General features: G+C 39.8%; 1 protein-coding gene across 9 annotated transcripts in view; it reads right to left on the bottom strand.

Annotated features, from left to right (window-relative positions):
- Positions 1 to 22,319, bottom strand: part of ZBTB46 (zinc finger and BTB domain containing 46) — a 60,348-nt gene that overhangs the window by 12,221 nt on the left and 25,808 nt on the right. For 6 of the 9 annotated variants that reach the window (XM_054845170.1, XM_054845174.1, XM_054845173.1 and 3 more), the window contains 4 exons: positions 13,297 to 13,578; positions 7,167 to 7,339; positions 5,919 to 5,970; positions 5,516 to 5,827 (listed from right to left, as the gene is read on the bottom strand). In XM_054845170.1, the coding sequence (XP_054701145.1) occupies positions 5,516 to 5,827; positions 5,919 to 5,970; positions 7,167 to 7,339; positions 13,297 to 13,578 (819 nt within the window). The remainder of the gene's footprint in view (positions 1 to 5,515; positions 5,828 to 5,918; positions 5,971 to 7,166; positions 7,340 to 13,296; positions 13,579 to 22,319) is intronic. The other 3 variants (XM_054845177.1, XM_054845176.1, XM_054845178.1) reach the window with 1 other exon arrangement.

Raw genomic sequence — 22,319 nt, forward strand, 5'->3', positions numbered from 1 at the left:
AAGGGTCTAATTTGCCAGAAGAATGCACATGGCAGCTGCCTTGGTATTTCCTCCTCCAAACAAAGTGCAAGTGCAATACGCAAAATACAGCAGGTGAAAACAGAGTATTTGCTACTCCCTGAAGACATCCACCCACTATAAACTTGGAAGCCACTGTCCACCTGGATATGATTTTAAATCTCCACCTTCTAATAATTCTATAGCTTCCCATTAGTATGTTAATTTTCACCCACTTGTCATTTCTCAAAGCAATATATTGTTTACATAACAACGAGGGGAAAAAAGAAAGCGAGTTCTAGTTAATCACCTTAAGTAGACTATGGTGTATGTAAATGGCTCTTGGTAAATGAAAACAGCCCATGTAGGAGAGCTAAGGGAAAAGGAAAATGCCAGACCTACTATATAGCTTCTAACACACCAAGGACTTCGCAATATTTTTAGACGCTTATTGAAGTGTTCTCTCCTACAAATGCCCTACTAGCTGAATGTACCATGCATGCCCTCAGTGTACCACAGATAGCACCTGGGAGTTACACCGTACAAGGAAAAACAGCTACTGAAAAATGACCTTTTTTAAGAAAGTCTGTAGCCCCATATAAACCATGCCACTTAATGCCAAATTTGTGAGATTTTTTTCCCTTCTGTTTTCTAAATTTGCTTTGTCTTGTATTTGCAATACAGATAAAACAATGTCAAAAGTAACTACATTTGTCACTCACGTAGAAGTGCAAACTACGTGATGCTATTAAGAGACATCTTTAACTAAAGTAACACCACCCTTCATAATCAGAACAAACATTTTGACACAAGCTCATCTTAGAAAAAGGTATTCTAAGAAGTTTTTTATTGTTCTAATGCAGACTAAAAGCATGGTTCAAGATCTTAAAAGCTGCTGTGTTACGAATTTTGTCTTAGCATTTATTTTGATTATTTGGAATTAAACATATCCTCCACACAGGCAACTTTGTGGAAAAATCACTTCCTTTGATTAGCAGTTGGAATTGGATCCAATATTCCTATATTCTTTTCTTATGCTCCTAACTTGCTGCTTTGGGTGCTCAGCAACTGTGGTGGGTCCATCCTACAGGTGCTTTTTTTTTTTGAGGTTTGGTGGGGTTTTGCCAGCACATTTGTAAAGCTGTCAAGAGGATTTTCTAGCCCAAGGGGGAAAAAAAAAAGTGCCTACTCACCTGGGCCATGGCTGCAATACTGACGACAGGGAAAGTGAATGCTACGAATATTTTATTTGCCCGACAGTGAACATTACTCACTGCCATCAGGCAGAATTTTGAAGTAACTATGCACTTACAGTGCTTTGGGAACCTCCCAGAGGAGATACCTCAACACAGCCTGATGCCCGGAGCCTCGCGCAGGCTCTTGTTGATAACCGAGCAACCCAGTCCTCCTCCTACCCACCCCCATACCTAGCTTCTGATTTACAAGATTTTTTTAACGTTTGGGGTGGGTTTTTTTAACAACCAGAATGTGAAAACTCATTCTCTTTTATATTACAGGAAAATTATTTTTTGCTTTATTTTCTCCTTTGGATTTGACACCCCTTGTCTATACAATCAGAGACAAGGAGCCCACTTTCTTCTACAACAAGCATCAATTTTATGATACAAAGCTACTGATGATAAATATGTTTCTGGTCTGATCTTGTAACTGCTTGATGATTAGCGATAGGCCACACAAACACTTACATTCCCCAGGATCACTATAAACCCATTACTATGGAGTCTAGACAAGGTAAGGAAGCTATAAGCTGATCAAGGGAACACGTAACCCTCCTTCCTCCAGTCCAAGGCCACGTTCAGTACTACTCAACAACTCAAAGGTGCTACACATGACAAGCACAGCTAGCAGGACAAGGTGCTCAGCAAGTCAGCTCTAACCGCCACACTCTGGAAAAAATTGACACGGAGATCCTGACAGCAACCAGATCCCAAGATTACAAAATAAAAGTGTTTTAGAGAAGAGAATGCCACAAAATCCGGTATTTCCTACACCACTAGATTGTACCTGATCCCATCATTTCATAAATGACCAGGTGCCTGCTCTCATTTACTGTCCGTACCCGTCCCTTCACTTTATGGCTGAGCTACTGCAGAAGCTGAAAAGGCAACTCCAAACCTGAGGTACACAACCTGCACGACCGCCACGCTACTTTCACACACAAATAGCCGCCTGTTTCCAACGCGTAAATGTTTTTCCAAGAACATATTTGTTAACACTTTCTGATTTCAAAGATCCCTCATGCTTACTTTTGCCTGCATTCAGCTTAAATCACTCAATAATAACTTTTTCAGCTTCTAGTACACTTAAAAATAGTCACAGAACACTTTTTGCAGCTATGGTTTTATTGAAAACTATTTTTTCACCAAATAGTATCTACAAAAGTAAACACCTGAAAAACAACAGCATTGTTAGAAAAATAACTGTATTGCAGAGTTAACATTTTCACAGTACTGTTAAATATATGCACCCCCAAGTACATATATTTATTGAACAACATACCAACTTTGGTATGAGCACAATCTTTTGTCTAAGTGACAATATTTTATAGAGCTCCTGTATAGCAGCATTAAGGTCCTAAGAAATAATCTTTAACAAGATCATCAAGGCCATTAACAGTAGCACCATAGATAACTAACTACTGGGCAGAACTACAGTAGATTAGCACCAGGAAACAGAGAAAGTAATACAAACAGTGCCACAGTAAAAATTTATGTACTTAATTTCACTAAAATATTTACAGAAGATGTGCATTTTTAAACCCAACACAATAATGCTTGGAAAAAAAGTCTTTGGTATTGTCATCTCAAGCAAATTTACTTACTTCAGTGGGGCTGTTAAATGAAATAGGCTCCTACGTCCCTGACTTGAGAAGGGAAAGCACTCGCAATTTATTGCCCAATAGAGCTATTTGTATTAACTCTGTAAACCAAAACGTAGTTGTTAATCCCTGAAATACTACAGTCATTTCCTTATTACGAAGAATTCACAAACTTTAACATAATTCTTGTCCACTTAATCCTCATATTTAAGGTAATAAATAGCAAGATGCAATTTTTAAATGACAAAATTACAATTCCCATCATCTTCCCATGCCACTTTCTAATGGGAAAATCCTGCTTTGAAAAAGTTTTCTACAGAAACTCTGTAAGCCTCTGCTACATTATACCCTATGGTTCTAACATTTAAAAAAACCCCTACTCCTGATCCTGAAGGGAAGCATGGGAAAGTCTCAGTGCTGAAGTCAGGAAGCACTCTGATGTACAGGCCAAGTAAAATACTACTTAAATCTCTACTAGAAAGAATGAGTTGACCTGACTATAGGAAAATAATTCCATGTTGAATTAAATTCTCAAATATGAGAAAAATGAACAAACACAAAACATCACTATTACCACGTGAACAAAGCCCTTTAAAATTTGCTGAAATTACTTTTGCTGGTATCTTATTTTTCTGATTCAGACAAATCCTACCATGCTGCTCCCAAATTTCCATATAAGACTAATTTTGATCACAACCTTCTCTTCTGACTTAGCTTTCTCCTTCCTCACTTGCTGGTTATTTAAGAGCAGAGTAAATTACGAGGCAATTGAACTGTCATCTGTAACAAGGGAAGCTGACAGACTACACACTATAGACGTTCACAGACAGCGGTGATCCACAATGCCAAAGAAATCAATGGGAACAAGAGCAAAAAAAATGAATGTGACTTTGCAAATTAAAAAAAAAAAAAAAAAAAGATTGAAGTATGGTGTACTATACTGATTATATAGGAACATATTCTCAACTCCGACCGCACTCCACTCAAACAAAGAGTAAGAACTAAGCCAAGCAGGGAAACTCTGGCTTCCCAATCCTCAGAAACCAGCCCTGACACAGCAAGGAGCCATCTCCCCAAAGCCTCGACTCAGAGCAAGCACAGGCAGAGCAACGCTGCACCAGACTATACCTGTTCCCTCTCTAGGAGCACAAGGGCAGCAGGAACCGGATGATCTCTCTCGTCTAGCTTTCCATAGGAAACAGCTTTGCAAGAAACTCTCCACTGGACACCCCCAAGGCTGCTCAAGTCCACTTTGTGCACAACCAAATATTTCTCATTTTTGTCTCCCTTCGATGCGACAATATTATGAGAACGGACTTTTCTGAAGGACTCTAAAGATCATTCATAGAAGTTGCTTTCGTCTCCTCAGCTGTCTCTCTCGCATATTAAGGAAAGCAACCCTACAATGTGACAGCTCAAGCTGCTGACAAGCTGTGTTCTGCAGAGAGCAGCTGGGAAGCACTACACTTAATTATGCTACTTTTGTTTCAGTTACTATGATCTGGCTTTGCATGTAAATATATAGCAAGAGACACAGAAATATTTAATCTTTTAAAAAAATAAATTAATTTCATGTAATAAAATAGGAATTACAGTAAGCCTTCTACCCTCCAGTAACAACCATTACTATGTGCACCCTAGGTTACAATTAGATCTTCCATGTAAAGCCTCCTCTCAGTTTCAACAACATACATTCAGTCTGGCTAACTTAACTACATTATATAAAAGAAACGAGCCAGAAAAATCTGCAGAATTCCTGAAAACCACAGTTATACTCCAGTATATCTTTTAAAAGGCCTTAGAAGTACAAAACCATAATATCAGTACAATATATAAGCCTTGCAACAACTTTCAAGCCCAAATAATGTACCCTGATGCACATATGAACAAGCAGCATGTTTTTAAATGACATGGAAGACCAGACTTCTATAAACAGCTTACAGGGCTGTGTAAGCCAGTGCTTTCACAGCTCCTTATCTCAAGCTGAAAAACCCTGAAATGCCCAAATTGTCTAATGGACAGACCACTAGACCAGAACTCAGAAGACTGAATTCTATTATTAATTCTATTGCTAACATGTTCAACAAGCTGAGGTATGTTATTTTCCAAGGGAATACGAGGAAAACATCACCATTTCTTTTATAAAGCACTTTGAGATCTACTGATAAAAAAAAAGTTTAAGGTAGTATAAGCACACAGTATGATCACACCAATAAAAAAGCGCCCATTACATGGACTGACAAAAGTTACCTTCGCACAAAAATTGCACTGTGGCTGCAGTTACACAGTATCTGGAACCAACACATTATCAACCTGACCAGCTTTGGGGAGTTACTCTATTATATTACACCTGCAGTACGTTTATTTGCAGCATGAGAACAATGGAACAATTTGCTTTTCCTAATTTAAAAGAAGTGTCTCATATACACAACAGTAGCTACGCATCCTCAGGATCCTCATTTTGTCCTACACTGTCCAAAAGCTCAAACCCGCCCAGCTGGGCAGAGCCCAAGTAACACGCTTTCACGTGGTTAGTGAGGTTCTTCTGTGTACCGAAGCCCTTGCCACAGAAGAGACACGCAAAAGTACGCTCATTCGAGTGCACAGACATAAGATGCCGGTTTAAGTCTGTCTTGTCTCGAAACAGCTTGGCACAGTTAGGACACTGCATCTTCTTACAGTTGAAGTGGATGGTCTTTTCATGCCGATCCATGTTCGATTTCAGAGTGAAGCTCGCTGGACATTTGGAGCACTGGAAGCGGGCGAGCTGGCCGGGAGGCACGCTGTCAGCAAGGCCAGGCCGGGAGCAGTCAACCAAGTCGAAGGGGAGAAGCATGGAGAAAGCATGCTCGTGGATGTGCTCCTTCAGCTCTTCTGCACACTGGAAAACCCTCCTGCAGAAACCACAGGTCAGCCTCTTGGCTAGGGCTGAATCCAGGAACACGCCATCTGTGGTTACGTCCATGTCTTCAGATCTCGAGAAACTTGCATCTAAAATAGAAATACACATGCACACGTACAAATCAGTGTCTTCTGGTATAAAATAATGATAGTTTAAACAAATATTTTTCTCTCTACTTACCTGAATCAGAGTTATCAAACTGCCAAAGTGCTAAAAATCCATCATAAGTGGCCTGCAAATGAAAAACATACGTAAGTTAAGGCAAGCATTTACAAGAACGCATCTTTGTAGCTAGCGCTCAGACTCCCATCTTATCATCGCCTTCACCCCTTAAGGGAGGCTCATCGATTGACTTGACAATCCTATTTGCCTTTACAAAGCTTCACTGTCAAAGCAGCTAAGTTAACCAGGCCATATTTTGCAAGACTTGCTGTTTAGACAGTAATGAACATGCCTGTTCAGGTCCTTGTAACTGCTCAGTTTTCAGTCTCGCTAAACATCTGTAGCTCCCACTCAGGCCGACGGGAAATGCTGGATAGAAAATGTCTAGCAGATACAACAGAACTGGAAAATTTTCCTTTAGTCCTTCTAGCTTCTTTTTCTTTCCACATAGAAAAGCCCACAGAAAACAAACACCTTCTGGGCAGTTCCCTTTATGCAATACTCTCTGGCATTGCTGATCCAAATTATAAATAAAAGCCGATTTTATTTTTTTTTCCATAAAGCATTTGCAGTATGCCAGCATGTGGCAGATGGCAACCCTCTATGAGGCAGAGGCATGATGCAGCCTGGGCAGGTCTGCTGGAGACCGGGCAGGCGGCTACCAGCCGTTCCTACCAACTCACTTTGCTCTGAGGTGACAGCAAAGGAAAAAATCTGTGTTTCCACCCGTTCGTTTAATGGAACTAAAGTCTCATTCAAAAATATTAAGAAATGTCACAGGAAGCTATGGATTTTATGTCAAATTCCTGACTCCTGTAATACAGAAAGCCAGCCTGCTTCTATCCAAATTTAAGACAGTTACAAGAAATCCAAATGCAAAACACCAGAAGTGGGCACTGGGCAGCTGGGGTCTCAGCTATCTTTATGCCATTATGGTACTCTTGTATGCAATGCTTTGCAAACGAAGGTATTTACAATAAAAAGGACGTGTATAATTTAAAAAAAAAAAAAAACCACAGTTTTTTGAATGCAAATTCTGTTGAGGTAAGGCGGAAAGGATAAAATTAGGACAGCACCAGCCCTGACCTCATCAGACTTCTAGTTTTAAAACAACCTATATTTAAGGGGGAGGAAGAAAAAACCCAAAAGCTAACAGATCAAAGTATAAGTTATTACAGTCTTTCAAAGTACTCCTAACTGGGGAGAATTTGATTAAACAGATACTTTTGCATTTAAATTTCTTTGCATTTTTCCCCACAATCTTACCTGGGTTGAAGAAGGCACCTCTCCTTTTATCATGGTTTCTGGTGACATTTCACCAGAAGAGCAGATCTCAGGGGGGCTCTGAGTGGCAAGGTGTGATGAAGGCAGCGGGGGAGATGGTGCTTCCACTTTGCCATCACATTCGCCCCTTGAACGATTCGAGTTGGTGCCAGGCCCTGGGGAACACAGGAAACGAATCTCACCCACGTGAACTAGCACCAGCTGGTGGTTTTAAAAAAGGCCTCGCAAAGGCAGCGCACCAGCACTCGCAGCTTATCTTCTGTCAGTGGGAGGGAATGCAGCAGGACAGTGATGCCAGGCTTTATTTTTTGTTTGTTTGTTTTTTAAAACCAGCCTCCCCACCCAAAATGCCTCGTCTGTGCGTGATGTATGTGGTGGAGTTATATCGCACGGCACGGTCACTAAAGAGTCCGTTGGGAGAAAGCAGCACAGTGCAGCACAAATATCCAGAGCAATTGTGTTTCTGAAAGACACCTCTCGGAGAAGCACCATTTCAAACACATACATTTCAATCTTTAAGTAACATACACACAAACTTTATTCTAGTACTAACTTTCTTGAAAATGTACGTCAGAGCTTCAGATCTGACTGTGGTGTTTTATTTAATATAGTAGTGTCAGTCCTCGATCTCAAAGTGCTTTACAAAAGATGGGAAAAATTATTCCTTTCATTCTATAGCTAGCAAGCATGGAAGTTCAAATATTTGTACAAAACTATTTGATTATACCTGACAGTCATTACATTCTAAAAAATTTACCATAGTTAAAAAGGAAAACATTATTTGTCTGGCTGAAGCAGAATCGTACCCTCTCACCTACACTGCAGCAACAGCCAAATGGTAAACAGTATTCCAGAAACTGCACTGATAATCAATGACCAATCTAAATACAAATAAAGACTGTGTAATCAAGATCAGCATACATTACAAGTTGTTAAACAAACTTTAACAAACACCTTGACTGAATAGTGGAATGACATATTGAGCAGGTTGTTATTTTTGAAAAGCAAGCAGGCAAAATCAGAACCAAATATGGCATAAAAGTAAACAAATTCATATTTAAAGCACTCTATGCCCTGAAGGCTTTTATATTTCTAGCACAAAAGAGTCTGATTGAAACCTTTACGGATATAAAACACACACTCTTTAATGCAACTACAAATAACAAGTCAAAGTTTATACTATGTCCAAATACAATACACTGTGATCTGGGTCACAACAAAGCATTCGAATGAAACCACACAAAGGTTTCTAAACGCGAACAGTCCCAAATCTAATTTTTTTTATCAGCTATCAAAGGAAATTCTGCTCTTGTGCCACAGGCTGGATGTTTGATTTACCTTCCTCTGCTTTGATCGCAGATTGAAATCTTTCACAACTTAGTTAACTCTATTCAAGTGTGATAACAGTACTTCAAGTTTTCATTCTGGTGGTGCTCATCTATTGCTGGCATAATTTAAAGGCAGGACAACAAAAATGCTAAAACCCCATAAATTCAAGATAGGAAAAAATGGAGGGGGAAGTGAATTCATCAGTACTTCCCGTTACAAACTGTTATCAGGAATCCAGCTCTCCAGGTCCACAGCAGAACTCCTGCCTAGATAGCCACACGTTCCCTTTTCCCCCCTGAACATCCCAAACCAATTCAAACCGCCCTATTTACATTGAAGCTACACACTGCGACCATCCCCAACTTAGACGCTTCTCTGGGTTGCGCTTCCTTAAACAAACGGTATTTTAGCATACAGTAAAGATAAGCCGGGGGGGCCGGCTTGATTAATTCTTTCTTAGCACCTCTACAGAGTTACACGTGTTCCTAAGAAAGTAGGCACTTCTGAAGGCAAAAGTTAAGGCTAATGAACGAGCAATGAAATAGAGTAAGGAGAAACAATAAACTCAATCATCCAACACAAGCCACAGAGATGTACAACACAACAAAGTACAAAGATGATTTTAAAAACAATAATTAATATTTATTTGGTTTCAGGAACTGCAAGTAACACAAGAAGAGAAATCCACAAAAATGACCCATACTTTGTACATGAGAATGCAAACAGCACCTGAATTTACGTTTTGTGCCATTCTGACTAGTACTGCGAGAAAACTTCTTCCCTCCTAAATTTGTATTGAAATTAATTTTAATGTAAAGTATTTTAACTTCTAAATCAGAAATCAAAAGCACTTTCCTTCAGTCAGCTTTGCATACAGAAGATGATGCACTGGTTTAGCAGTATTTATAGGAATAAAGTATTCTCTGACAGCTGCACAGTAAACTATTGTGGAAAAGAGAAAGGCAAAGGTTATTATATCTCGTTTAAAATTGCATCCGTTCTCCCCTCAGTATTCATTTACCATGTACAAAAATTCCACGCCAAACTGAGTACCTTGAACTCCCTCCTGGGAAAGTTGACCACTGTGTAAAATGTATTCCTTTAACATCCAGTGCAAGTATAAATTATTGGCTCCAATGAACCACTAACTAAAAATAACGTATTAGCTGGTTTGCCCCAAAGAAAAGGGCTCTGTGTACCATGTAATCACTTGGACAGGGAGCTTCATAGGAATTGCTTCTATAAACAGTTTCAGTTGCAACACGGTAAACAGGAAAAGCCAAACTTAGACATATAAAAAAGTATGCAATGTACTATTCTGAAAATGTGGAAGAGTTGCCCTTTAAAGGTGGTCAGTCACCCCAAAATCTGAAAGTTTTCTGACTTTTTAAATGAGAAAACAAGGATGTAAACTACCCCACTCATTTTCTAATGAATATTAAAATTCTAATTCTCTTGATTACACTTGACGAAACCAACTAAAACCATTCAACTAAAGCCTTTGAGACTTTTGTAGATGTGGTGTAACCGTATGGAACAACGCTACCAAAGTTCAGTATCGTAAATGAAATAAACCCCACATTATTAAACCAAGGAGCTGAGTAGAACAGCACTGCTGAAGCTAGAAATCAGCAAAGAATAACCCGCTTTAACAGACAAACCATGAAAACATATAAAGATGAGGAAAACTGAACCTCTTAATATTGTCTGATCTGACAGACATCCCCAACACCGCACTACCCAGGTTCAATAACTAATGGTACCCAAGGTGACCTCAGTGTTACCCATGAATAACTGACACTTTTTTCTGCAAAACCCACAGGTCCTTTAGGTTTCTGACAAGCATATGAACGCCATAAATCGTAATCATGCACCATGAACATCATAAATTCTCAGAGCCCTTCAGCTGCAGGTTATCTGGTGACTGAGCTACCCCAATGGCAAGATAGTTAAATTTTCCCTTCTGATTTTAAATTAGTTTAAACTGGTTAACTTTAGAAATGCTGTACCTATGTTTGACTACATCGTAGTGAAACAACATCCCCCTCCACATCCTGGACTTCATTTTCCATCAGCAGAACGTTAAATAATTTCACACCTCATACGATCACTACAATCTACGATGAATTAGGAAAAAAAGAACATGGGATAAAATGAAAAGCTTGGGGTATCCTCTATTAACTTTTACAACAGTATGAACTATGCAGAAAATTAAAACTTGTAACATATGCAGTAACTTGGAGAGTAATATCCCCCTAAGAAATGGCTCATCAGAATTTTAAATATGCATAATACACTCTTTGGATCTGTCCACCTCCATTAAGTCTTTTCCTCCAGAAAAGAAAAATACACATGAACACTGCTCCTGGAGTCAGTTACTCACTGTATTACTTTGTAAGAGAATACGAAGACAATTTGGTGATAGCAGTTGATATTAAAAAACACACTTCACTTGTTTTAAACTCAAGACAGACTGATCACTTAAAAAATCTCGAAAATGGTGCATTTCCTTTTCAAATCACATAGATGAAAACTACGACACACTGTGACGGTTTTGGTTTTAAAAAATAATAAAAAAAAAATCTTATTCACTGTGCTCCTGCCTACTCCCCCACAAAGCTCTCCCCCCCTTTTTTTTTTTTTTTTAATATAACCCAGGACTTAAAATGACTCAACATCCTCAAATTGTGTTTGAAGAAAGATGTGAAAAACACCTACAAAGCTACCACCAACCTAGACCGTGCTTTTAGATCTCCAGAATCTTCTTAACACTTGCTTTACTGTCGTTTTATACACTGAAAATTCTCATTAAAACTTGATGTCCTATTGTATTCAGTAATGACCACTTAACAAGCAAGCGAGTCTTATATCAGAATATCTTTTTTCAAGTGATTAAAATAAATCGATACCTGTGAATCTGAGTAAGATGAAAGAAAAATATGTCCCTTAACTCCCTGCTTCTGTAAAAATCCTCTTACCAGGCCACAGCCACATCCACCTACTGGTGTGAGAGCTGCAGACCAAGTGAGCCATCTTCTTTTTGTCTTAGGCAATTCACTTTGCTTCCATAAAGATGAGATAATTGCAGCTTAGCTGAATGAAATTCAAGTAATACAGGATTGGAAAACAGGGGATCTCAAATACAGGCTGAAGGACCTCCTCAGTCATCCCACCCCTCAATGAGCTGTGATTTACCCCCTTTTCTAAATCTATCAAGCTTTATTTTAAACCCATGCCTGTTCCCAAACCCCACTTCTCAGCTGGTTAGGCAATCTCTAATTTCTAGCCCAAATTTATGACTGCCTTATGCTCATTTGTCTTTACGCCAAGTGGTCCTTCAGCGTTCAAGTAAAATCTAAAATCCCCCAACCAAGAGAAAGATGATGGATAGAGGGAAGCCCCGTCATTATTCCAATTTATCATGACAGAAGATGAAACCACTGATTTCACCTGTCACAAGTCACAGATTTGGACACGCGGTGCATAAATCACCCCTGCAGCCACACGTCGATCCACGCTCCCACCCGTGCTGGTGCCAGCTGAGGGCACTCTTCTCACTGCACACAAGCCCGGCGATTAAACTGCTACAGAGGATCTTTGCTATTTCATTGCAACGAAAGGATTTTCAACCCAGGAGCCTAGTTTGAACCATCTAAATCTGATTTAACTGGAGATCATTCAGTGAGCAAACTACTGTGGAAGAAACAAGAACATTGCACTGGCAATTCCCCCCAAATATTTAAGCTGCAAAATAAGGTACCAAAAAAAAAAATAAATTTTTTTTCCTCTCTAAACTTACATTTTTTAAAAAATAATTCTTCTGTTCAAACATGAGAAGCGAAAAGAGATACTAAGACTGACTGCGTTGTGCAGTTATTTCCTTTTATCATACAACTCAAGTGACCATTAAAAGTTACCTATCTTTTGCCATTGAGGAAGGTAAATATAAAGTAAAATAATAGATAGATTAAGTGAACTTTTCATTCTATTTAATTGGTTGATTTTCACAGTATAGATTAAAATAAACCTTTTCTGGTGGAAACTAACATGTAGTACTCAGAAAGCCACTGCTTGCTCTATTTTATGTCACAAATGATATCCCCATCTTCTGAGAGTATTATTAAAACACAGCATTAATATTTTTCTTTGTGCACTAGAAAAATCAAACTATTTTGTATTTTCTTCATTGCAATCATAAAAGCATGCTGAAAAATAAGCTGTCCACACATAATCATATACATCAGCAGTCTCCAACAGATCACCAGTAGAAAAACATTTGTTTCCATGCCGAGTATAACGAAACAATCAGTTGCTGCTCATTACTTAGAAAGAGGTCTAAAAGTAAACAGCAAGAAGTAGAGATCATGCGATCTACAAAATCACAACGGTTTCTACAGACACAGGAGCAACAGTCAAGCCTTTCAACATTAGTCAATTTTGGATTCAAAACCTCTGCAGCTACTTCTTTTACCATAAGCACTCAAACACTTTGTATTCTGTTTGTAAGTACCACTTTGCAAACAAGTGGAAGAGAAGTTTGAGGACAAGTGCTACATACGCATACACTAAATACTTTCTGCCACGGCTTCAGCAGTTAACTTTAAAGTTGGATCAATACCAGACACAGGTTTCCAAATTTTAGGGAAAGTGCGATTAAGCAGGACTTAAAACTGGATATAAACATATCAGTAGTAATAAACAAGACAGTGACCTGTACTTTCTTCTCACTAAAGATTTCACTTAAAGTGTCAGTAAACAAAAAAATATAAAAACACAAACTTACGAGAGAGAGAATGCGTGCCTTTGGGTAGGTACTCAAACAGCAGAGAACTATCCTCTCCCAGCATGTCGGCTTTCAGAGACAGCAAACTGTTCTTACTCATGAGAGCCGCGCGCAGGTTGGCAACGGTGGCAGCCTGGAGAGCATCCTCCTTCTCCGGAGTCAGGGGCTGAGAGATGTAGCTGGCTTCCCCACTGATGAGGGCTTCGTCGACGTTTGCGTAGGGGTCTGATCGCTCTACTCTGCTGTCAGAGCTGCTGGGCTCTGTTACTGTCACATCAGCACCTGCGTGACAAAAGATGCCGTCAGAGATGCAAACAAATTCCTGAGATGTGGCACACCAGCCACGCATGCCCGTCTGAACACGGGTCCAAATAACTGAGAATCACGAATTTATCATGACCTATTTTGGCCTTATTGTCAACCTTTCACGTGTCTCGATCCCCTTTTCCAAAAGTCTGAAGATGAACTTGGCCGTTCAGAGGCTCGATGGAAAGCACGCCCACCCCACAGCTGGGGGATTTCTGTTCTTCCAGCCTGTGCCCCTCACTGCTGCCCCATCAACAAGTCTGAACTTCAGTACCATGCACTAAGAAGGCAGGGCAGAGAGGTGTGTACGACCTCCCCCACAACCAGTAACTGGATAAAACTTTATTTTATTTACTTTAAATTAAGATTTCAGGATAGTCTGCTAGTACTGAAATTACTTTCAATCACTGAAGTTCTGTCTTTTTCCAGTAATCCAAGTTTTCCTTATTTCTTCCTCATGATGAAGGTTTTGAAAAATCGAGTAATAAACAGCCTGTAATAGTGGACTGCTAATTAGTATAAATTCCTTGGGGTCGTTTATTTGAAAAATACACAGTAATCAGTGGTTCCCAGCATATATCACAGGGCAGGTTTTATATAAAAGTGATACAGTTGAAAACAAACAAACAAACCCCCACAGATTAGCCATCTTGCAACAGGTAGCTACTAAGAAACTGTATAGAAACATAACAGACTATTAACAAAAACATCAGTGGACCCAAACAAAAATTAAAAAGTTATGATAAGGTCAATTCCTCGCTGCCAAAACACCGTTTACTTTTGTGGTTTTGGGACGTCTAGTTAAAGAGTCTCTCTGAACTTTGTCTCTCTTATAGTCTTAAATAATTTGTGTATTTTTATGTAAAGGAAAGTCACTCTCATACTGCACTCTACTCTTCACACAAAACAAAAAATTATCTACAAATGTGGTGTTACTCCATTTATAAAGTGCTTAAAACTAATTGCAATTACCTAATCCAGAATCTGCAGCTGCAGAACACCGCTGATGTGCTCAAACCCCAGTTGAGTACCTGGCAAACAGGGCTAAAGCTTCTCAACAAACTGATGCCTTTGTGGCATTTCTACTATTAAGATGTAGAAGGAAAAAGTCCAAAGAGAAGACACTGATAGTGAGTGATCAGATGGAAAAAGAAGCTGTCTTTCAGATCCTGAACATTTTATTGCCTCCTAGTTCAAAATAGGTTGGAAACTACTTAATGCAAGAGCCAGCTATTGCAGTAATACCAATGGTGGTGTTACACGTACAAAATGAACACTTTTACAAATTCATCTTGTGCTTCTCAGAGCAAGGAACTCTGGTGGTGTCCATCTACCTCACAGGAACAAACTTACTCCCGTACAGAAGGTTTCAGAGCAGCAAAGCTCCCAAGGAGGGAAGAGGAGTGTGGCACACTCACACTTGGTTGTAGCATTCAACAGCTTCAAACCAGGGCAAGACATACACAGCCTTATTAAAAAATGCTAATGAGGACATTGGTACAGTGCCTACCTTCTGTAACCCGGAAAACTGCTAAAGGAAGATCATTATTTTTATCTCCATTTTACAGGTGGTACCCGCTGGAGAAAGACACAGTGACTTACTCAAGGTGTCCAGCCCGCGGAGCCAGGATCAGGCAATGAATGGTTCAGATGCACTTTATTAAGCTGTACCGTACTGCCAGTACTTCTTGCTGTTAACTTTTTCCACTTCTTTTAAAAAACCAAAAAGCCTCAAAGCAAACAATAAGGAAAAAAACAATCATCAGCAGAGCACTCCTACACCCCAGAGATGTAAGGAATCCCCAAGGCTGGGGGCTACAAACACAGCAACTACGTGAAAGAGCACAGATGCTCTCTTTAAATCAAACCATTTCCCCCTGCCTCTATCTTTTGCTTGTATAATCTCATATGATCAGTTTATTAAACCTTAGCCAAGCAGCATTCAATTGCTTTGAATTTTAACATATTTTGTTATCTCTCTGTTACTGAGCAAGCAGTTAACGGGTCTATACATTTTTCTAGATGATAATGAAGTTTGCTTTAAACATTTCTGCATAAAGGGAAATTACAAGAGTTTGTAACAGCTGCTGTTTTTTAAAAGGTGTCAAAGTAAGTAAATTTAAACTGGCAATGTAACAGACAGCTTTATCAAATCAAAGCCATGATAATGCTGCTATTCCTCTGCTCCTCACTGCCTACACAGCAAACCACAGCAAATAACTTGGGCCAGAGAGGGTGTTTGTCAACAAAACAGTGTTGCCAAATAACCGGGCAGGCAGTAAATCACCTTGTCTTTTCTCCTGTCCTTTTTCATAGCCAATTACAGATACTGATTGACAGCTGCCAGAATCTGTTGCTGCCTACTGCACATAAACACTAATTGCTAAAACACACACAGATTAATTGTAACCACAACAAGACATTAAATGTTCCTCAAAAGCCAAGATTGGAGACAGACAGCGAAATAGAGGCTTTGGAGCTTCCAGTATTTATAGCTGATGTAACCTAATCAAATACACATTAAGGCAAAATAAATATCCACTTAGTCACATAAGTACTAAAATACTCTCAATACACCAAAACCCAAAAATACATGAAGTTCCTCTTCACGGTGCCTCCAAAACCACTTCTCTCTCTTCTCTAGTATAGAGCTTCTTTTAACAAGATTTACCCAAAGAATTATATGAATCAAAAGTATCCGTCACTGCCCAGTAATCTAAACTGTTTACTACAGTGCTTCACCCATACGTAAACCAAGCTTTAGTAAATGAGCTTCTATTTTGCAATTATTCAAGGCAGCAGGTCACGTGGTGGCCTGAGAGCTCCATCCAACTCCTCCATATCTCATTTTTCACACCGCTGAGACAGTCCCTGCGACTGCAGATTCCAGGCACCGTGCGCAGGAAATCCCAATCGGAGCAGCAAGCTAAACATGGGATTACTGCTGCTCTAAAAACCTGAGCTCATTAGTCTCTTCAGCAAATAATTATTTTGCAGTTATTCTATTACACCAGCCTACTTTCCAAAACACAGAAGCTTTAGAAAAGCTTTATTAGTTTGTTGGCTTGGACGAATATTTTTATTATTTTTTTTTATTTTCAAATAAAACACAGGGCCTATTTTTTTTTTTTTTTAACAATTTGGGCAACAGTATTTCCATGCGTCTCAAACTCTGAAAGCAACATTTAACTGGTAAAGTTCTTATTTACACATGAAAGCCTAATGTAAAAGGAATATAGAAAGCCTGATGATGAGCACCTTCTCGCAGAGATCACACAACCCGGCTGAGCATGGCACGAGAAAACACACTTCATTCCCAGCCACGCTGACCAGGCAGGCTGTAACAGATCTACAAACAGGAGTAAATAAAGCTCATGCCAGTACAACATCCCCAGCGCACACAGGGTGGCTACTGTGCAGACCTTTACACTCGGGCAGAACAAAACTGAACTGTATGCTTGCTCTGCAAGGGAAGGACGGCTGCAGGAAACTCCCTTGCTTTGCTACACTATGCAGAGTCCAAATCCAGATCAGAAATCTCATTTATCAGCAGGCATGCCACTACTACCATAAAAAAAAAAAATTTACTTGAAAGTCATATAAACTGAGTTCCTGTCATAAATCCAGCTATGAGAAAACCAAGTTGTACTAGTCAGAAAAAAATATCAAGTACTACAGACATCTGCAAGCCCCTTGGAAAGGGCTATGGCAGAAATAAAGGTGATGCAACTTACTGTTCAAAGGAAATGTTAATGTGATTGATTTTTTCCCAAGATCTAGGAGAAAATTGACAGTAAAAAGCATTAAACCTAGTCCAACAACTGAAAAATACACATGCCATCTCAGAAAAACCAAGAAAAAGCTTCTCCGTTTTAAAGAATTCATTCGAGTACCTTAATTACTTTCATACACAATTTTTTTCTTGTATTTCTCCTCCCTGCTTCAGTCATTTTTCCTCATTACAGCTTAAACTCAGCTGTTACCAAACTACCACCTCAGCGTCTGCTTCTCTCACACTGCTTATTTCTTGTTTGTATTGTGGTTTTACCTTCTCAATAAACCCCCAGTGGTACTTTCTGTTGTTTCCCAGACTCCGAATGCTATTATTCTCTTTCATGTTTTTTTTTTTAAATAATTTTTTCCTCTTTCAACTTTTATTCCTCCTCTCTCACGCATATAGTTGAACATCATCTAGAAATCTGTAGCTGGAGGACTAAACCCATGAGGAGAGAGAAAGGTGTGAATAAAAGCCATACGAGATTAGATCTGCTGCTGGAAAATTCAAAGCAGAAACAAACTCTTCCCCAAGGACTAAAGACAACATTTTGCCACGTTTCTATTCCTCAATATTGCTCTTTTCATTACAGTCTCAAGGTAAGAGGAGATCCAAGAAGTCTGTCATCTTCTCTTCAAAGTCCCTTTCTGTTTGGCAGAAACACAAAGCAGTAGTGCTTCTCCCTCGGTCTTCGGAGTTTCCAGGATGATGAGGTCGCGTGACACCATCGTCAAGCGACTGCCTACCTAATAAAGGTGACCCAACCACCAGCGAGGTGGGGAAGTCAGCCAGCAAACAGGGCAGTCCTTGAATGGAGTGCAACAGTATTTGGCTTATCATTTACATCCAAATCTTTAAGCCAGTTTCTGTTAAGTTTTCTCTATCACCCAGGCAAATTTCAGGAAGCCTTCAGGAGCCCCTCCAACCTCTCCTCAAGTCCCCCCAAATTTAGCACTTTTTCACACAGCACGAGTCATTCCTCGAAGCACACCTTTTTGAACAGGAGGTTACCACCTAGAATAAACTCATTGGATCTTTTACAAGCCCCCACAACCTCCAGAGACAACAGCAAGTCAAGCCACCTCTCATCACAAAAAGTATCCTTACCCCTTCTGCATAGTTCACCCCATTGCATGGCTCCAGTATCTGTTTTGGCAGAACTTGAGACTGTTGGTGCGTCAGCCCAACGAACGCCGTCATCCTGCTGGTTTCACCAGCATCTTTTCAACCCGACATCAGTAACATTGTCAACTAAACCCAGCCAAAGTCTCTGGCTGCCTGCATTTTGTGGACACTTGCCAAAGCTAGGGGTGACAGCAAGATCCCACAACTATCTGGAGCTAATTAAAGAAACACTGGATAATCTTATATCCTACTTTTATTTATAAAGCACACTTGACTGTCATAAACAGCAGAATCCCCAGCTAAGTCCACCAAATACTTTCCCTCCTATAGGCAAACATGAAGCAGGGCTGGCAGGTCATACTGCTCATCTTTAACACATGTAAGAACAAAGCACACAAAAACCTGCAGCAAAGTTTATAGGGAGAGAGAATATTCTCTCTTCACATAAGTTAGGGTGGAAAGGCGAAGGGGAGGGAAGACAAAGTTTCAGGTACACGAGTCCTGCTGTCAGAAACAGAAAGGCAAGCATCAACGAACATACAGTTTGAAAACAACAGCAGCTGAAGTTATGTCTTAAGTGGTGTCACTGACAGCCAGCCAGCGAGTAGTTACCCCAACTTGTGGCAGCGTTGCTGCTGTATTACCTGGATCCATTTTTAAGAATCATAGAATAAATCAGGTTGAAAGTGACTTCAGGGCTACTTTTAGAGTTAGATCCCATTGCTCAGGCGTTTGTACAGCCAAATTCTGAATATCTGCAGGGAGAGAGATAAAGCAACTTGTCCGGGCCCCTCCTCCATCATTTGACCACTCTGTGAAGAATTTCCTCCTTTTACCCCATAAGAATTTCCCTTGCTGTAACTCGTTTCCGTTACCTCTCATCCTTTCTCCATACACATCTGAGAAGGGTCTGGCTCTGGACAATCCATCCACCCTCCTCCTCTTCTTCCAAGATTAAACTAAGCTGTGTCAGTCTCTCCTCGTACACAACATCTTGATGGCCTTGTTTGGGCTTGCTCAAGCTTGCCAAAGTCTTTCTTGTCCTGGAGATCCTCAAACTCCATCTTGTAATCCAAACGCGGTCTCACTTCCCTTGACACACTGGGTACACTCTTCATAAGGCAATCGAGCACGCAGCCAGCCTTCGCTGCTGCAAGGGCATGCAGACCCCTCTTCAGCTCGTTACTCACCAGAACACATTTTCTGCAAAGCTGCTTTCTCACTCCTCGGCTGCCAACCCATACCAGTGCTTGGGGTTATTCTGTCCCACACACAGGACTTCACATTTGTCTTTGTTGAATTCATGCTGTTTCTGGCACCTCTGTCTTCCAGCAAATCATTCCTCCTAGTCTGGTGTCATCTAATAACTTGCTGAGGGTTAACTCCATCCCATGTCCAAGTTGTTAATGACCAAAGTAAACAGCCTTGGTCCTGGAAGCTGCCTGTGAGGGATACAGGCATTGTGCTTCCTGGGGCAGTTGTTTAGGATCTCCTGCACACAGCTGGATAACTTTTAGCGTGGTGGAAAATGTAATTTTTTTTGTTTATAACATGACAAGAAGAAAGGGCAGAGGGCTGCGAGGGAAGAGGTCCCAACATTAGCAACTTCTCCCACCCCAAATGCTCATTCCTGCATCCTCCCCTGCTACTCCTTCAGTTGTACCAAGACTACATGTATAGTTATGAGGTGAACTTGAGACAGGAACTAATATGTTAAAAATAAAACCACTTTATTAAAAAAAGTTATTTTTAAACCCAGATCAGTTCCCCAATCCGGTTCACTACATGGTTGCACAGACATTTTCACCGGAACAACTGCAGCAGAGCGTGGGGGTGCAATTAAGTACCAAGGGAAAGTGGGAGCCACTTAAAGTTTTTCTTTCAAGGACACCATCAAATTGTGACCTGAGCCGAACTCTTCTGGAAAAAACTTGGTGAAGTCAAAGACTTAACTTTCTGAGGTTCTTCTGCCTATACGTGTCAAGTATCTATACAGATCTGCATGGCAGTAGTTTTCATCTAAAATTTCAGGGATGATGTTTCTTGTATAAGTTTAGGAAGATTTGGCTTGATCTCCTTATGTGCAAAATCTGTAATTCATTTTTAAACTCACAGGAAAAAAAGTTTTCATTTCCTAGTGTTTTTTCTTGGGAATAAAGAAAAAAAAAAGGAGCGCCTGGGCTGGTAGAAAAATGACAATCTTTTACGAGCTGCTAAAAATATCCCTGAAGTTTGTATTTCAGATACCCCCTCCTTTCTAAAGGAAATCCTTGAAAAGTGTTTCACAACTTACTATTTGTCAAGCAAACCCCAGCATTCTCACATACTGTAATATTTACACAGAGAAGTGATGCCATGAACTATATTGGTTTTGATTAACACTATTTTATAAACATAATAGTATACACATGGATATGATAAATGTGCGTGGCATCCAAAATAAACTCCAATTTCATAACTCAGGAAACTATCAGGTAAACATACATATTTAACCACAACATATATGATCATTAAAAACTGCCTTTAAGTTAAAGACTGTAAGATATCTTAAACGAATTCTTATAGAACCAAAATCGTAGTCTCCTTCAGGCTGTGCCTTCCTACCCCTTTTCTTCCAAGTTTGAGTCCTACTACAGCTTTTCAACTGTGATTTAAAGCAGGGTGACCTGGGACACTGTCTTGCACTGTCACGAGTTGAGTCATTGGGAAAGACCACCCCGCACAAAACTGCACATTTCCAAAGCCGTTATTGTTTCTGGAGGGTTCGGGGGGAGTCCATGCCCACTGAAAGTCAGCATTCATCATACAGGCTTGAATATAATTTTCAAGCCTACAGCCACAGGATGTTCACCATATATGTATTACCAACACTAACAGAAACCTTCTCCTCAATACTGCTAGGATGGTATTTCTAAAATAAGACAGGTTTGTTCTACACAAACACAACCTCATTTTATCTTAATACTTCTGCAGTGGTATTCTAAAAGCACAAGCATATCTGCATCTTTGTTTTCCTCAAAACACTAATACGTGTACAAATATCAATTGGAAAATTCCCTCCATTCCGCCAGGTATCTGGAAAAAAATTTAATCAATTTTATCTCTTTCCTGTAATATTTGTTTTTCTAACACTGAATCAAATTCTGCCGATATTCTTCTGTGGTCTGTGTCAGCAAAAGAAGTTCCTGGCCCCAAACCCAGTTGCTTGTTGCCATTCTCCTACCGCCTGTTAGTGACCTCAACTGTTCGTAGGGCTACAGAGTAAACCCAGTCAACCAACCGATGTTCCCCCAAACAAGATACAACAAAAGACCCAAATCCAGGGCGTTAAAATCCCAAATCCAGAGAAACAGTTAAAACTATTGTAAATTGGAATAATAAAGTGGTCCTTGCAGGGGCAGGAATGACAGTCACACTGTTTTTTTTTCACTAAATATGCACAGTAACTGCAAACAGACTATCACTTTAAAAATACTAAGGTTGACTGTAAGCTTTACCTCTTTTTCTAAGTCTCCAAGCTCACACAGAAAAAGGATTGATACTATTCTCTGCTGGTCCTCAGTACAGAGACAGCCTCTTGCTGCACATCTGCACATGAATAGACACAAACATGAAGGGACAGAAATATAACATCCAAGTATCACATTAAATATGAACACTAGTATTCATGATATGACAGGATACTCAGTTATAACCTTTGAAAATCATTGAGAACAAACATTTACCTTTTGAAACAACCGCCTGTAAGACATGTTAAAACATTAAAAAAACCCAACTAAATAAACAAACAAACAACTGAGACCAATACAGCAAAGTC

The sequence above is a fragment of the Grus americana genome, chromosome 17 (genome assembly GCF_028858705.1).
Source record: "Grus americana isolate bGruAme1 chromosome 17, bGruAme1.mat, whole genome shotgun sequence".
NCBI lineage: Eukaryota > Metazoa > Chordata > Aves > Gruiformes > Gruidae > Grus > Grus americana.